At 43.6% G+C, this 16,789-nt stretch overlaps 2 protein-coding genes across 58 annotated transcripts in view; one reads left to right on the top strand and one right to left on the bottom strand.

The window, feature by feature from the left end:
* PRIMPOL (primase and DNA directed polymerase) overlaps positions 1-1,493 on the bottom strand; it is a 50,781-nt gene extending 49,288 nt beyond the window's left edge. For 36 of the 50 annotated variants that reach the window (XR_012435268.1, XR_012435269.1, XR_012435270.1 and 33 more), the window contains exon 1: positions 1,341-1,493. The gene's annotated coding sequence lies outside the window, so the exon portion shown is untranslated. Of the gene's footprint in view, positions 1-931 lie in introns of all 50 variants that reach the window. The other 14 variants (XM_074040820.1, XM_074040822.1, XM_074040825.1 and 11 more) reach the window with 1 other exon arrangement.
* Positions 1,494-1,897: 404 nt separating this feature from the next.
* Positions 1,898-16,789, top strand: part of CASP3 (caspase 3) — a 32,279-nt gene continuing 17,387 nt past the window's right edge. For 5 of the 8 annotated variants that reach the window (XR_006698405.3, XR_006698404.3, XR_010587100.2 and 2 more), the window contains exons 1-3: positions 1,898-1,965; positions 12,516-12,583; positions 15,903-16,027. Coding sequence is in view for 5 of the 8 variants with exons in the window: in XM_045393107.3 (XP_045249042.1) it covers positions 12,531-12,583; positions 15,903-16,027 (178 nt within the window). In the remaining 3 variants the exon portion in view is untranslated. Of the gene's footprint in view, positions 1,966-2,640; positions 2,809-5,371; positions 5,496-12,515; positions 12,584-15,902; positions 16,028-16,789 lie in introns of all 8 variants that reach the window. The other 3 variants (XM_074040860.1, XM_045393106.3, XM_065545743.2) reach the window with 2 other exon arrangements.

Here is a 16,789-nt window from a genome sequence, read left to right as displayed (position 1 = left end):
GAGGGATAAAGAAAGGCCTAAGTCGTATTTGTGGGATCTGAGTTTAACTCCTGTGACTTTTCAGCAACAGCAAACTACTTAACACTTTTTTTTTTGAGATGGAGTGTTGCTCCGTCACCCAGGCTACAGTGCAGTGGCACAATCTTGACTCACTGCAACCTCTGCCTCCCGGGTTCAAGCAATTCTCCTGCCTCAGCCTCCCAAGTAACTGGGATTACAGGCACCCACCACTGCACCCGGCTAATTTTTTTATTTTTTTTTAATTTTTTGTATTTTTAGTAGAGACGGGGTTTTACCATCTTGGCCAGGCTGGTCTCAAACTCCTGACCTCCTGATCCACCTGCCTCGGCTTCCCAAAGTCCTGGGATTACAGGCATGAGCCACCGCGCCTGGCCTTAACCTCTTTAAATTGTAATTCCTACCCCGAGGGATTGTTGAAAGGATGAAACAAACAAATGTGTTATGAAAATGTAAAAGCATGCAATAAACTCTCAGCAAGTTGTAACGATACATAAAACTAAGTATATTTCTGTGCAGAATATAGTCCCTATAGTCGAATAGGCGCAAGCGTTAGAAATAGGCTCTGCCATGGGGTCCCTGATCTGACTTCTGAATGTCAAGAACCTTTTGAAATCTGATGCAGAATGTCGTGCTCACGTGTTGGAGAATTCTTCTGCGAAAACGATTCACAGTTTGCTTCAGGGTCTAAAATGAGTTCATGACCCAAAATAGGAAGGGGATCAGTACGGCAGTGTATAGCACACCCTTCACGTAACTATTAATAACTCCATCTTAGGAAAAGACCCCATTTTATATTTCATAGGGCATTTGCCAACAAGGATACTATACTTTAATAAACAAGTAAAAAACTAGTCCGCATCCACTCAGGTAAGGACACAAACAAGCGCCCTCTTCCACTGTCAGTTCTCACCCGGACTCTGCCTTCGGCAGCTCCAAACAGTCTTAATTGACGCTGTCTCTGCAGAAGGACCTCTCGGGCCCAAACCAGGCTTCTTCTTCTCTTCTTCACTTCCTCTGGATTGGTTGTTCATCTCTTTGTCCTCTCTCTTTTTTTCCTCGGGATGTTAAATGCTACTTTGTTTGCTGTGGGATGCTTAACATGTAACGTTTATATATGGATTAAGTACACTACTGCGTACGGTTTGTAGTACTGACTGATGCGCGGAGTGGCTTGAGCCCGTGTGTCCAGCATGCGTGGACCTGCTTATTACTAGCCCGGCACCCTGGCGACAGGAGGCTAAGGCTTTTGATTTAGGGAGAGGGACCTGGGGGTAACCCCAAGAAAGGCCTCAGGTCACCGGAGGGGGGACGGAAATTACCGGAGGGCGTCCCGGCCCGCTCCTCTTCTTCTCAGAGCTCACACTGGGCAGCAGGCCTGGCCTTGTCTCCCTTCTAGGTCCCCGTTGGGCCTGGCGCGGTTTCCAACTCTTCCTCAAATTACCTCCAGAATCCCGCGCTGGGAGCGGAAGCCCGCGGACTCTCAGGAAGACCCAGCTTTCAAATCCGGGGCGGGGGAGCGGGGCCGGGCCTCGGGGGCGGGCCTCGGGGGCGGGCCTCGGGGGCGGGCCTCGGGGGCGGGGCCTCGGGGGGCGGGGACCCGGGCGCGGGCGCGGGCGCGGGCGCGGGCGCGGGCGCGGGCGCGGGCGCGGGCGCGGGCGCGGGCGCGGGCGCGGGCGCGGGCGCGGGCGCGGGCGCGGGCGCGGGCGCGGGCTGCAGCGGGCTGGCGGCTCCTGGGGCCCAGCCCGGCCCTGGGTTCTCGGGCGGGCGGGAGCTGGGGGACGGGCCCCAGGGAGGGGGCGCGCGGGGCCGACAGGGGCGGGCCGGGGGCGGGGCTAGCGCTGGAGCACGTCCCCAGGCGGCGGGCTGCTGAAGCGGTGCAGACGCGGATCGTAACGGGTGGCTGCTGCTGTGAGGCGGTTGTGGAAGGTGTGAGAAGGCTGTGCGGTGAGTGCCGCGCTCGCTCCGGGCGGTCAGCCCTGTCCCCGCTCCCTGCGTCCTCCCAGGCCCAGCGCCCGCCCGGGGACCTGGGCGGCGGAGCCTTTGTTTTGCCACCTCACCCGGGGCGGCAGCGAGCAGTGAAGCCCGGGGCCGGGGCCGGGGCAGCCAGGCAGCGGGTTAAGGCTTTTGATTTAGGGAGAGGGACCTGGGAGTAACCTAAGGAAAGGCCTCAGGTCATCGGAAGGGAGACCTGACCCGGGGGCGGGAGGCTTGCCTGGGGCCGGGGAGGCCAGGCAGCGGGAGGCCGGCCCGGGGGAACCGAGGCCGGGGCCGGGAGGTCGGGCACGGGGCACCGAACTCCGAGGGCCAGAGACCTGGCGGCCGGGCCTGGGGCCAGGAGGCCGGGCCAGGCAGCGGGAGGCAGCGGCAAGCTGGAAAGCAGACGGTGCTACCGCCGGCGGAGGAGTGGCCCCGGGAAGCGGTGCGGCGAGGGCTGGGGCGGCCGGGTGCTGACTGTGAGGGACTCGCCCTCGGGGCTGATCCTTCCAATTTTGGGCGAGGCTTCCGTCTCTGCTGCCTTCCATGCCTGGGGCCTGGACTATCCCGGGTTGACTGTGTGGTTTAGCTCTTCCAGAGAGCTAGTTGCAGGGTTTAAAATCCAATTCCTTTTCGGCCCTGCAGAGTTTCGTGAGTGCTCACAGCTCATCCCTGTGGCTGTGTCTCCGTGGCCACAGCTGATTGGCGTCGCCTTGAAATCCCAGGCCGTGAGGAGTGAGCGAGCCCTGCTCGCGCTCGGCGCTGTTGTTTTCAGTGGGTGTGCTCTGCACCTGCGTCTTTCCCCCATTCTCAGTAAGTGGCACCCAAGCAGGAAACCGGAAAACATCCTTCTCGCCCCCCTCTCGCCCACCTACTTCTTTTCCCGCTTAGTCACCAAGCCTTGTCGACCTTGTAAACGTCTGCCAGGTCTGTCCACGTCTCTCCATCTCCACAGCAGCCTCTTCCCTGGTCTCTCCACCTCCAGACCCGCCTGCTCCTTTGTAGTCCACTTTTCACAGCACAGAGGGATCTTTATGAAATGAAAGTCTAGAAAGCGCGTCCTTTGCCCTTAGGTTAAACCCAGCACTTAATACGGCTGACAAACCCCAGTACGTGTTGGGTCCTGAGTGCCCCCACCCCTCCCTATCTTTAGCACCGATTCACTTTCTGCACAGCAATGCTGACCTTCATAGCTAGTGTCTGCCACACCTCTGCATTCCCCTTCTCCCGCCATCACATTTGATTAGAAGTAAGAGCTGCTACTTAAACTTCTGTTTTCATTAAAACAGTTCAAGGTTCAATCTTCCTCTACTGTGTTCTTTCTGCAGCCAGCGTTCCCTAAGAGAGATGTGTCATATCCTCTGCAGTTGCTTGTTTACTGTCTTCCCTGCTAGATTTGCAAGCAAACTCCAGGAGGGATGGACTTGGTTTATCTTGGTGTCCTTAGAGTCTTTCACCAAATGCGGGCCCTGGCACAACGCAGTGAATGCCCATCCGTTGTGTTTTTACTTTTATGCCCTATCTAGAAAAAGTAGACCTGGTTTAGGATTATTTAGCAAATAATAGTTAGAAAAGAAATGGTAGAGGTGACATGGAGTCACTGAAACCATGTAAACCTGCAAGATAGCAGAAAGAGGGCCAGGAAAGGTGGTTAGACTAGACTGTATCAAAATGGGCTCAGCCACTGTGAGTGTGCGTGCTGTGGTTACATCATCTCTAAAAGTGAAATGTAAAGCTTAAATCATCTCTATCACAGCCCGATGCTTGGGCTTTGGTTTTGCTTTGCCTTTTTGTAAAAGAAGGTTTTTGAAAGTGAAAATATATTTTAGTGAATGCACGAACAGTTTATTGGAGTATGGCAATAAAACCTGTTCAGAGTAAGAGACATTAGACATTGTACCTAGTTAAATCAGGTTTGCTTTTGCTATCCTGAATAAAGGCCTTGACTCTTGCCTTTTGAAGAGACTGGCATCTGATATAGGCAGTTATAATGCTTCTTCACTGTTTTGCTTTCAGACCTCATTTAACACAATCTCCTACTGCTTCATCCCCCTACAAAGCAGTCTTTATTTTCATGAATGATATATTACATTGCTTCTGGTGCCTACTATTAGATGTTTAAGCTCTGCCCCAAAGATAGGAAGCACTGGTATTTGGGCCTAAAAAAAGATGTGAGAATTCTTAGATTTATATAATGTTCTTTCTCTGCATGTTTTGTTCTTACCGTCACATGTTGCCTGTAGGGCTTCTTTGCATTACAATAATGCAATCAAGTTACCTGATATGTATTGGACACCGTCTGGCATCTGCTTTGTTGAGCCACTTTTGAATGCCAGTGAGCATCGGTATAAGCCCTGCATAGAGATAGGGTTTGTCTCGTCCACTGCTTGATACACTCAGGGTCTAGTATAGTACTCTGCACACAGTTGGTGTTCAGTAAATTGTTATGGTGCAAATATCAAATGAATAGATGCTACTGAATCTGACTTTTGGCAGTTTCAGTCTTCCAGACAGTAGGGTTTCTTCAAGCGGTTTTAAACCTGAATCTGATTCTGCAAAGTAGTCATTCTTGGTGGGAGTGGTGAGCCTTTAATGTTATCTGTAATTTTTATAAAAAAGCATTCAAGATCCTCCATTTTACACTTATATAAATCATTTAGATCTGTGAAGGCTTTCCCGTTTTCTCCTTTTGTCCCTCCAAAAACACTATCCTAGGACTTCACTTGGCACAGGGAGGACAGAGCTTTTGCACATGGTAAGTGCCATTCTTTCTGACTTGTGTCGTAAACTCGGAGACTTTGAATAGTGGGGAGTGCTCTATACTGTCTTCCTGGTCACATGGCCCATGCCAGAGAAAAGGAAAGGATGGTTTGTTTGTATAGTACAATGGAACTTATTTCAATTTATTCTGTATTTGATTTTACATTCCTGTTCTCATATTTTTACCTTAATTACGTAGTAAATATTAAAAGATTGACTTCACCAGGTCCAGTGACAATAGCCAGTTTGATAATTCTTGTATGTACCCAAATGAATTCAGAGACCAGATGGGGAAAGATTTTGATAAAACCTCTGGTACATTACAACTGAAGTCTTTTCTTGTCCAGACTATTGTGAAACAGATGTTCTTTCTGTTTCATTTGCTAAATCTGGAAACGTGACTGCTTTTGGGACTTTTTCCTCTCTACAGGTAATAAATATAATCCTGATACTTTTCAAGTTGTTTGACAGAAGTGTAATCTCCCCAGAAGTCCTATTGGACAGGCTTCACTTTTCCTTTCGAGGAACACAGAGATATAGGAAATATGTTTTAATGAGTTATACGGAATGCTGAGCATAAAACCAATTATTTTACTTTTATTATTATTATTTTTAGAAACAGAGTCTTGCTCTGTCACCCAAGCTCAAGTGCAGCGGTGTGATCGTAGCTCACTGCAGCCTCTAATTCCTACACTCAAGTGATCCTCTTGCCTCAGCCTCCTGAGTAGCTGGGACTACAGGTGTGTGCCACCATGCCAGGCTACTTGTTTTAACTTTTTTGTAGAGATGGGGTTTCTCTGGCCTCCCAAAGTGGGATCGCACTGGGATTACAGGCGCGAACCATGTCTGGCCTATTTCACTTTAGAAGTAAATTGAATGCCACATGCAGAGTTTGTTAAATTTTTTTTTAAAAGAAGGAAAGAAAAAATAAAAATAAACTACCTAGTCGCATCAGAAATGCCACACTCATTTTTGCCATTTTTTCCTTCATTAGAATTCAGTGCATTGTGTTATTTTGGTATCTCTGCAGTAACTTTCTATCATGTTATTTATGTTCTTTGTCTTATTTAAAGCTTCTGAGATTATGGATTTTTGTTTCCTTCCCTGAAATTAAGTGTTATCACTCATATAGTACTAAACTGTCTACAGAATAGTGGGAGTCTTCCCTCTTTGAGTTGGGAAGATCCTAGTTTGAATCCTGGCTGTGCCGCTTTAAAGTTCATTAACCTCTCTTAGCCTCAGTCACCTGAACTCTGCAGTGGGGATCCTTATTCCTCAGAGTGTCATTGGGAGGACTCACGAATAATACGCTTGTACTTTGAGTTCAGTACCCAGCCTGTCTGAGCCAGCAGTAAGAGGGACAGTCATCACACAGCGTTTTGCACACACCTCGCACGTCACATGCGGCACTGTTCTTCCTTTGGCTACTGTCTTGGTAAATCTTTACTAGTAAATGTTTCTTAAAAGCATTTACATTCGTGGACGTGATTCAGAAACCAACAGAGTTGTTTTTTAGGTCTCATTTTGAGATTTAAAAACCGTTAGGGCAGAAACCAGATTTTATTTCTTACCTCAGAGTTTCCCTGTAGGACAGGAACCAGCAATAGCCTAATGATGGGTAACAGATGAGCTGATTAAGAATTCTAGAGATTTAAAATTTAAATTAGGATTGCCAGTTTTAGAGACTGTTTTAGAGACTGGCAATCCTAATTTAACATCTCCTTTTGAATTCCCCACCACAGGCACACTTTCACACATTCACTCTTCAATAACAGGTTGTTTCAAATTGTTAATACTTTTAGCTTAATATAGAAATTTCACTTTAGAAATTAATTTTTATTTCTCTGCCTTAATGCTGTAGATGTTGCATTCTGCTTTACTTCATTGTTGTAATGAGTAGTTGGCTCGCCACCATGTAAATAGGGAGAACATTCCAGTTTTTTACTTGTGTAGGAAAACACAGCTTGAAATATCTAAATATCTATTTTAGAGTGAAATAAATTTATACTGACAGTATTTTTTAGTGTTTGAAGACCTGACTGTTACAGCGTTGGTGGCAAGTGTTAAGGGATCCAGGAACTAGACAAGTGATTCTGAGACCTGAGTTCCAGGTTTCTAAGTAATATCAGTTGGTCTACTGACAACTTTGCCATAAACATATGCGTTCAGAAATTTCCTTTCTTAGCAGCAGCATCCTGAATTGATGAAAAGAATTACATCAGCCCAGTAAGAAACAATTCATGTTAAGTCCATTGCTATGCCAGGATAAACTTTTTAAATCCCAATTATTTTTCCTGTTTATGTTTTGTCAAATAAGAATGTTCTGAAAACCTAAATTCTGTTTTCATTTAAGGCAGTGAATATGTCCCATATGATATGATTTTTTTATCCTTCTAAGATGAGATCACCTTCCTCAGAATAATTTGTACTCCACTGGGCACTAGCTAATGGAGGTGATGTCATGCTAAGCAGCACTTTAGTGAGTCTTGTGGGAACCAAAGCTCTGCTCCCAGGAGTGTGGATTTGGTGCTTTCATGTGGAAAAAGCGGATGATGACACGTAGAGAGCAAATGTGCGCATGTCTGATGCTGTAAGGATTTCATTTACCATCATATAAATTTTTAGAAGTGTATCAAAATAAACTGATCACTGAGGCAATGTAGGTTGTTCAGATACTAATGATGAAGTTGATGAAGTGCACTGTAGTATTTGTCCCTGAGAAATCTTTATCAAATAGACAATATTTTAAATCCTGTTGTAGAAGAATTCGTTTTTTCTTTCAGTGACCAGCTCTCTTACTAAAACAAATTATCTGTTGTGACTAATATCAGAAATGATTAATTTATAGTTATTTGTATTGATTGGTCTCTCTGACTGTTTTAACTTTATTAACTTGATGTATAGAAAGAAAATGACTTTGAAGTTAAGTCACCTAATATTTAGAGGAGATCTTAGATTGGTCTGAGCCAAGAAGCAAATACTATAAGTACTCTGAAAAGCTGGTCACTATTTAAAGTTTCCACTACCAGTCACAAGGAGAGAATAATTTTATCCCACAGTTTTATTGCTGGCAAAAGACACAAGTTTATTGAAAGTCAGTATTTCGGTGTGAGAATTACTAGACTGTTTGCAGAAGTGTTGAAAAGAGATCTTCAGAGCCTTGGTTGTCTGTAAGCTGGTCCACATTCGGGGGTTCCTGAGCACAGACTGTGAGCCCTGCATTTGGCAAATGCATTCAGAGAGCCAATCTGAGGCAGACTGGGGGCTAGAAAGGATACTGCCAGGAGCTCCAAGCTCAGCTTCAGAAGTTAAATTAGACTTCATTTTTCAGAGCAGTTTTAGGTTCAAACCAAAACTGAGAAGAACGTACAGAGATATCCTATATCCCTCCTGCCCACCCCCCGCCTACATGCGTAGTCTCCCCCATTATCAACATCCTGCACCAGTGTGTACACTGACACACACTGACAGGTCATCATCACCCACACTCCATTGTTCACAATCAGGTTCACTCTTGGTGGTGTTTGTCCTGTGTGTTTGGACAATTTTACAAGGACGTGTATCCACCATTATAGTGTCACACAGAGTAGTTTCACTGCCTTAAAAATTCTCTGTGCTAGCCGGGCACAGTGGCTCAAGCCTGTAATCCCAGCACTTTGGAAGGCTGAGGCGGGCGGATCACGAGGTCAGGAGTTCGAGACCAGCCTGGCCAACATAGTGAAATCCATCTCTAATAAAATTCAAAAATTAGCCAGGCATGGTGGCATACGACTGTAATCCCAGTTACTTGGGAGACTGAGGCAGGAGAATCACTTGAAACCTGAAGGCGGAGGTTGCAGTGAGCCAAGACCGTGCCACTGCACTCCAGCCTGGGCAACAAGAGCAAAATTCGATCTCAAAAAAAAAACAAAAATTATCTGTGCTGTCTCCCTCCCTCCTAGCCACTGACAACCACTGATCTTTTTACTGTCTCCGTAGTTTTGCCTTTTCCAAATTGTCAGATAGTTGGACTCATGCAGTATATATGGACTTTTCCAACTGGCTTCTTTCACTTAGTAATAATGCATTTAAAGTATCCTACATGTCTTCATGGCTTGCTGGCTCATTTCTTTTTAGCGCTGAATAATATTCTGTTCTCTGGATATACCATAGTTTATTTATTCATTCACCTACTGAAGGACATCTTAGTTTCTTCTAGTTTTGACAGTTATGAATAAAACTGCTATAAACATCTGTGTGCAGGCTTGTGTGAACATAAGTTTTCAGCTCCTTTGGGTAAAAACCAAAGAGTGCGTATTTACCATATGGCTGGATCATATGGTAAGAGTACGTTTAGTTTTGTAGGAAACTGCCAAACTGTTTTCCAAGTTGGCTGTACCATCTTGCATTTCCACGAGCACTGACTGAGCATCCCTGTTGCTCCACATCCTCGCCAGCATTTGGTGTTCGTGGTGTTCTGGATTTTGACCATTCTGCTAGGGGTGTGGTGATATCTCAATGTTGCTTTAATTCGCATTGCCCATTATGTGCAATCTGTGTATCTTTGATGAGGCCCACTGGATTTTCACTTTAGATTTTCTATAGACTGGCCATAAAGTCTTGAAACAAACCTATTTTCTCATGGATTATAATGCAATATCAGTAAACTATTATGTGTTCACCTGTGTTTCCAGACTTATTAGCTACCCTGTACTATTCTCTCAGTTAATCAAGTCAACCACAATTTGTTTCTCAACCACAGGTGGCTAATGATTTTGTCTGTGGTCTGTCCGCTTTGAATTGATGTGCATGGGACAAGTTGGTCTCTATGATATTTATGGTTCAAGGAAGTTTGAGATTTCCTGCTACCTAATACATGTTTATTGTACATATAAAAGGAAAAAAGAAAGGCAGATAGACGGGAACATGGTACTGAGCATGATAGAGGCAAGGAAGGATGGTTACTTTGATAGGAGAATACCCTTATTTTTGTCACTCTTGAAACAGGGCCAAGAGTTGAAATTGGCTAGAACAATCCTGACCTTTGTTGATATTATTTTATAGAATAATATTTGTTGCTATTTTCTGACTTAAAAAATGCAGATGTTATAGAAAAAAATAGAAGATATAGAGGAATGTTAGGAGTAGGTAGTTGTCAGTAATGCCATCACCCAGACAGCCACTATTAATAAATATGTTAATATGTAGTATGTACTGAGTGACGAATGGCAGGTCACGTAGTAGCTGTCTTGGTTATCAGATCAACTGTCGTGGTATGGCAGTGCTTATGTTCACATAACCCTTATTAGTTTTTGTTGTTAATCCCTTTCTTCGCCCAATTTATAAACTAAACTTTTTCATAGGTCTGTATCTATAGGAAAAAACATGCTGCATGTAGGGTTCAGTACTGTATTTGGTTTCAAGCATCTACTGGGGGACTTGGGAGGTACCTCCCGCCCCTGCCCCGCAGGTATACTACTGTATAATTATTCTTCTATCTAAAGTAAGAACTTCTGGAAGATAGGAACTTTGTCTTGTCTTCCACTCTTCCTATTTCCCAGGATGATATCTGGCATAAAGTATTTGTTGACTGACAAACTAAAAGATTATTTATCCCAATTACACTCACATCTTCCCTTGGTTTTCCAGAAGGCCTACAGGAGGTAAGACGGTAGAAAAGCAAAGGCTTCGTCGAAATGCAGAGCATAGACTGGCTCTTGGAGAAGGTCAAACATCCCCGTCTCCTGTGTTTAAATTGAGATGGTGGCGCTGGCTCTCCTCTGTATTATTAACGCACCTTTCCCCACTAGGGGTGCACACAAAACTGGGAGAGAGGGGAGGAAGGAGCTTAGCTTTGTCTTAATAGAAGGGAAGAAATTACGTTTTCCAAGAGACCTTGAAATTGGGGACCTTGGTAATGGTTTCGGTTTGGAAAGATAAAGTTCTGGGATGGATTCCAACAATGTAACTGTACTCACTGCCACTGAACTGTACACTTAAAAATGGTAAATTTTGAGTCTATTTTACCACAGTTTTAAAGATTAAAATTTTAAAAGTGGGGAAGTTACCTAGGACTTTTTTTTTTTTTTTGAGACGGAGTCTGGCTCTGTCGCCCAGGCTGGAGTGCAGCAGCGCAATCACGGCTCACTACAAGCTCCGCCTCCCGGGTTTACGCCATTCTCCTGCCTCAGCCTCCCGAATACCTGGGACTACAGGCGCCGCCACCTCGCCCGGCTAGTTTTTTGTATTTTTTAGTAGAGATGGGGTTTCACCATGTTAGCCAGGATGGTCTCGATCTCCTGACCTCGTGATCCGCCCGTCTCAGCCTCCCAAAGTGCTGGGATTACAGGCTTGAGCCACCGCGCCCGGCCGTTACCTAGGACTTTCTAGAAGGACTTTTGTGGGTTAGCAATTCCTGTTAGAGGATCGTGTATTATTTTGGTATTTCTGATTGTATCGTAGGAGTGAGGTTAAAGTTGTATTTTGACTGGAATTTTTAACATTGTCAGGGTTTCTAGAGCCTGGAGAAGGTCATTGAATATTTTTGGTTCTTGTTTTTTGTTTTGCCTTTGGTCTTGTTTTCCTCTATTTAGGGAGGTGGATTGCCATGGGAAGTACCTTTGCTTCTGAAAAGCCAGAGAATGCCTGGTAGAACCGCAGAAAAGTATAAGGAGCTGGCTTCTTCAGAGGCGGCCTAGCAGAGTGGGAAGAGGACCCTGTCACTTAGCTTGTGACTGTCGGCAAAGTCACTTAACCACCAGAAGTTGGATTTTCTGACCTTTAGAATTTTGAAAAGATTAAAAATGAGTGCCTTGCAGAGCATCTGGTGTATATTAAGTGCTCAATAAGTGATCGTTGCTTTGCTTATAAGAACAGGTTCACCTTGTGAGATATAATTGTGTGATGGAAGAATGAAAGCAGAAACTGTAGTTTTTACTTTTACGTTTCGTGGGCCATTTTACTACCCTAAATGAGATGCTGGGTTTCCAAAACCCAGTTTAAAAATAAAGACTAGGCCAGGTCTGGTGGCTCTTGCCTATAATCCCAGCACTTTAGGAGGCCTAGGTGGGCAGATCGCTTGATCCCAGGAGTTGGAGACCAGCCTGGGCAATGCAACAAGACCCTATGTCTACAAAAAATACAAAAATTAGCCAGACACGGTGGTGCACGCCTGTAATCCCAGCTACTCGGGAGGCTGAGGCGGGAGGATTTGAGTCCAGGAGGTGGAAGCTGCAGTGAGCCGTGATTGCGCTGCTGCCCTCCAGCCTGGGTGACAGAGTGAGACCCTGCCTCAAAAGAAAAAAAAAAAATTAGTGGAGATTTGAAACATCTTGATACTTTATCTTGGGAATCTAAGCATTGTAGAATTGTGTTATGTGAGTTATACCATTGTGGTGGGAAGTGTTTGATTTTTGTTTTAACTGTGTTGAGTTGCAGTTCTTAGAAATGACCCGCTGTGTTGTCTTACAAAAGAAATAAACTGTAATCTATATCTTAATCTGATGAGGACATGTAAATATAAAAAATCGAGCTGTATACTATCTATATGCTTTATGTAATTCACTATATATAATTCATAGCTCAGTTGAAAAGAGAGAGAGACTAAATTGTATGTACCATTGCTAAGAAATCATTATCCCCAGAACTGACTCACATACACCTTTAACAGTAGAGGTGGAACTGAGGCATTAATTTGGAAAAATAATCACTGGGGTAATTAATATAATGCAGTGGTTTTATGACTGATTTTTTTATTAACTTCTATTTTCTTTGTATTCTAGTTAATAAAGGTATCCATGGAGAACACTGAAAACTCAGTGGATTCAAAATCCATTAAAAGTTTGGAACCGTGAGTATTTAAATGGAATTCTTTATAATCAGACAAAGATGGGGATGTGTAATACAGCAAACCTTGAGGAGTGGGAAAAGCAGAAAGAGAGTGGTCTCTCTTTCAGGCCAGAGAGACCAAGCTGACTTCCTACCTCAGACAGCTGTGTGGCTTTGCGTAAACTAACCTCTTCTCTAAACCTTGTCTTTAACATGGAGCTAAAGCTTTTACAGAACTGAAGGGAAGATGAAAGGAAAGGCCTAGTAGGGTGTGTGACCCATAGTTGGAAACCTAGTCCTGGAACCAAAAGGACACTACAGGAGAGGCAGGACTCCCAAGCCCAGGTGCTTTCTACCCTCCTGAATCACTCTATGGGATTAGAGGGTTTGGGTTTGGGAGGAGTTTTTTGACCTCTTGTTTATGAGTTTTTATGACTAAAATCCAATGCCGATTTGCAGTCCAGGAAGGAATTACCTAGTTATGGATGAATTTTACCCTTTTTTTCCCCGTGTCTTTTTGGAATATTCTGCTTACTAATGCTTCCAATAACTAGCAGATGGAAAAAGGGAAAAGATAAAACTCAAATTCGCTTTTTAATTCATGTCTGTTATTATTTATTTGGAATCTCTTGTAATACTTTAAATTCTGAAAGTTTATTTCTGAAACCCAGTATTATTATTCTCGGCTGCCCTGGAAATTACAAACTAATTTATTACTAAACAATACAATTACAGAAATACTATTAACAAGTTACCAGCAAAGATTTCACAATTTTTGTTTAGCAAAGGGATTTTTCTAGAAAGTAAGCTTTTGAAATGCAGTCCCATTTTAGAGAGTTGTTGTTGTTAGTTAAATCATTTTAGCCAGTGTAATGGTTTGCTCCTGTAATCCCAGCTACTTGGGAGCTGTGGCAGGAGGATCACTTTAGGTGGAGAGTTCGAAACCAGCCTGGGCAACATTATGACACCCTGTCTCTACAAAAAACAAAAGCAATTAGTCCACCGTGGTGTGTGTGCTTGTAGTCAGTCTTAGCTACACGCCAGAGGTTGCAGTGAACTATAATTGCACCACTGCACCCTAGCCTGGGCAACAGAGTAAGACCCCATCTCTTTTTTAAAAATCCTTTGAAAGTGATTTACACATGTTCCTACTACTTTTTTTCTTTCTTTCTTTTTTGAGACAGGGTCTTGCTCTATCACCCAGGCTGGAGTGCAGTGATGTGATTATGGCTCACTGTCCTCCTGAGCTCCAGTAATCCTCCCAAGTAGCTAGGACTACAGACATGTGCCACCATGCCTGGTTATTTTTGTTTTTTGTCTTTGTAGAGATGGGGGTCTTGCTGTGTCTCCCAGGCTAGTCTCCAATTCCTGGCCTCAAGGGATCCTCCTGCCTTGGCCTCCCAAAGTGCTGGGATTACAGGCGTGAACCACCCTGCCTGGCTCTCCCTTTTCATGTCATACAGAACACCACTTCAATAACGAGTTGTACGGGAGCCCCAGACAGGTTTAGGGTTGTTTTGATCCTGTGATAAGTTGCCCTCACATTCCCGGCTTTCACAGCTTCTGCCATTTGTTAGGAGTATCCCCTCTTGGACTAGCTATCATATGCTTGTAAAGTACCTACCTCCTTAGGAGGCAGCCAGAGCAAGTGGGGAATAGACGTTGGGAGCTAGGAATTATAGTTCTGTGATCCATTATCTATATGACAAAGGTCAAGTCACGCTTTTAGGATTTAAATTTAATCTATAAATGTGAAGCTCTTCACTTCTAGTTAAAAATAATAACTGCTTTCTGACCTTGACTCCTTTAATTTACTACATTTAATCTTTTTCCAACGGTATTTTTGGAATTGTGTATAATGTGAGATACTCTAAGTGCATGAGTATATGGACTGTAGGTGTTAGTGTTTGGCAGTTTCTAGACCTGTTTTTTCCTGACTTTTAGTCTAGATCTGGGATCAAGCTTGACGCCTGTTTTTATCAAATTTCTTTGGAATATAGGCACATCCATTCCCTGACATGTTGTCCTAAGCCCATTTCACCAGAATTGAGTAGCTATGGCTGGGCGCATTGGCTCACAACTGTAATCCCAGCACTTTGGGAGGCCAAGGCAGGAGGATCACTTGAGGCCAGGAGTTCAAGATTAGCCTGGGCAACATGGCGAGATCCTGTCTCTACAAAAAAATACAGAAATTGGCTGGGCATTGTGGGGCATGCCTGTCTGTAGTTGTAGCTACTCGGACGGCTGAGGAAGGAGGATCACTGGAGCCCAGGAGTTCAAAGCTGCAGTGAACTATGATGGCACCACTGCACTCCAGCTTGGGTGACAGAGTAAAACCATGTCTCAAAAAAAAAAAATAGAATTGAGTAGCTGTAACAGAGACCAGATGGCCACAAGCCTAAAACACTTAATATTTAGCCCATTAAAAAAAAAGTTTACTGATCCCTAATCTAGATAGCAGAGATTTTTTTAGATAAGTGACTTCCAGACAGATAGTTTCAATTATTTACAATAATGCTTTTATATATTCATGAATTACTAATTTGTTAAGCTCATGGGGTTTAAGGAATAATTTATGAATTGTGATAAATATTGTGCTTTGAGTTATATTTGCATTTTGTTGATTTCCGATCATTTCAGGGTAATTTTTAAGATTTTTACTTTTACCTCAAAGGATAAAATATTTCACAAAGTTAGTAAGTAATTTTTAAATTATAAAGGTATTTGATGGAATTTAGAGGAAAATGTTAAAACATGGAAGTTAAAAGCCTGAACTCGGCTAGGCACGGTGGCTCATGCCTGTAATCCCAACACTTTAGGAGGCCGAGGTGGGTGGATCATGAGGTCAGGAGATCGAGACCATCCTGGCTAACAAGGTGAAACCCCCGTCTCTACTAAAAATGCAAAAATTAGCCAGGTGTGGTGGCGGGCACCTGTAGTTCCAGCTACTCGGAAGGCTGAGGCAGGAGAATGGTGTGAACCCTGGAAGCGGAGCTTGCAATGAGCCGAGATTGCACCACTGCACTCCAGCCTGGGCAACAGAGTGAGACTTAGTCTCAAAAAAAAAAAAAAGCCTGAACTTTGAAGTCCAACAGATACTTTCCTTCCTTCTTGGCTGTGACACAATATTTGCATAACCTTTAGCACATTTCTTAGCCTCATGTCAGGTCATTTTCTCATCTGTATAATGGTTGATGTGAAATTGAAATGAAGACAGCCAGCCTGTTTTATAACATTCAACAAGTGTTAACTGTGACTGTGAGTTATAAAAATTGCACTAATGTAAACAGAAAGCGTGGTCATTTCTACCTTTATGAAGTTATTATTTGATTTCTAAACAGAAAAATCATACATGGAAGCAAATCAGTGGACTCTGGAATATCCCTGGACAACAGTTATAAAATGGATTATCCTGAGATGGGTTTATGTATAATAATTAATAATAAGAATTTTCATAAAAGCACTGGTACGTATCTTACGTAATTTTTAATCCTTTTCAAATATTTGCGCCATTTACATTTGATACTAAAAGGAGTATTATTGAGGTATTATTGGTCAGTAAACTGTGACACAGACTAGTTGTGAAGTAGAGATTGGGCAGGACCTACAGGTCCTGTGATACATGTGAATGCTTCCTCTTCTGCTCAACGTCACAGCCTCCTTTTCCATCAGCTGGCCTCCTATCTGTATGCTTGGCTGCTTCTGCCCTGACTTCTCTGTAGTCCTTGCTGCTTTTTCTTCTTTCTACTCCCTCTTTGAACCCGTAAGGTTCTCAAAAAACAGTTAAGTGGTAGTATTTATTTTTTTCCCCAGAAACTGCAAGACATATCACAAGCATTGCCTTATTTAATTTTATGACAACCTGGAAAGTAACGATGAAATTCTGAAAGGTTAAAAACCTTGCACAGTCACACAGTATGGCGGCAGAGCTAGGTCTGTGTGGCTCCAAAGCCCAAAATCTAAATCCGTCTTCTGTTCTGCTTCACTTCCTTGTATCTTCATGTGCTCTGTTGCCTGTCTTCCCTTACCCTACAAAGCTCACCATCTTAGAGAAACTTTTCTTGTACTCTGCTCCTTTTAACTCCTTTGATATTTTATCTCCTTCCCTTCTTCCTTAAATTTTGAATACCTGTAGTTTAAGCCTGTACTCTTCACTTGTTTCTGTTCCTTCTTGAGTCTTTTTCTATTTTCTATCTCTACTGCTGAAACTGCTCGCATTAAACTTACC

The sequence above is a fragment of the Macaca fascicularis genome, chromosome 5, assembly GCF_037993035.2.
Source record: "Macaca fascicularis isolate 582-1 chromosome 5, T2T-MFA8v1.1".
Taxonomy (NCBI): Eukaryota; Metazoa; Chordata; class Mammalia; order Primates; family Cercopithecidae; genus Macaca; species Macaca fascicularis.
The sequence above is the reverse complement of the archived record's forward strand: the minus strand, read 5'-3'. Positions and strand labels throughout refer to the sequence as shown.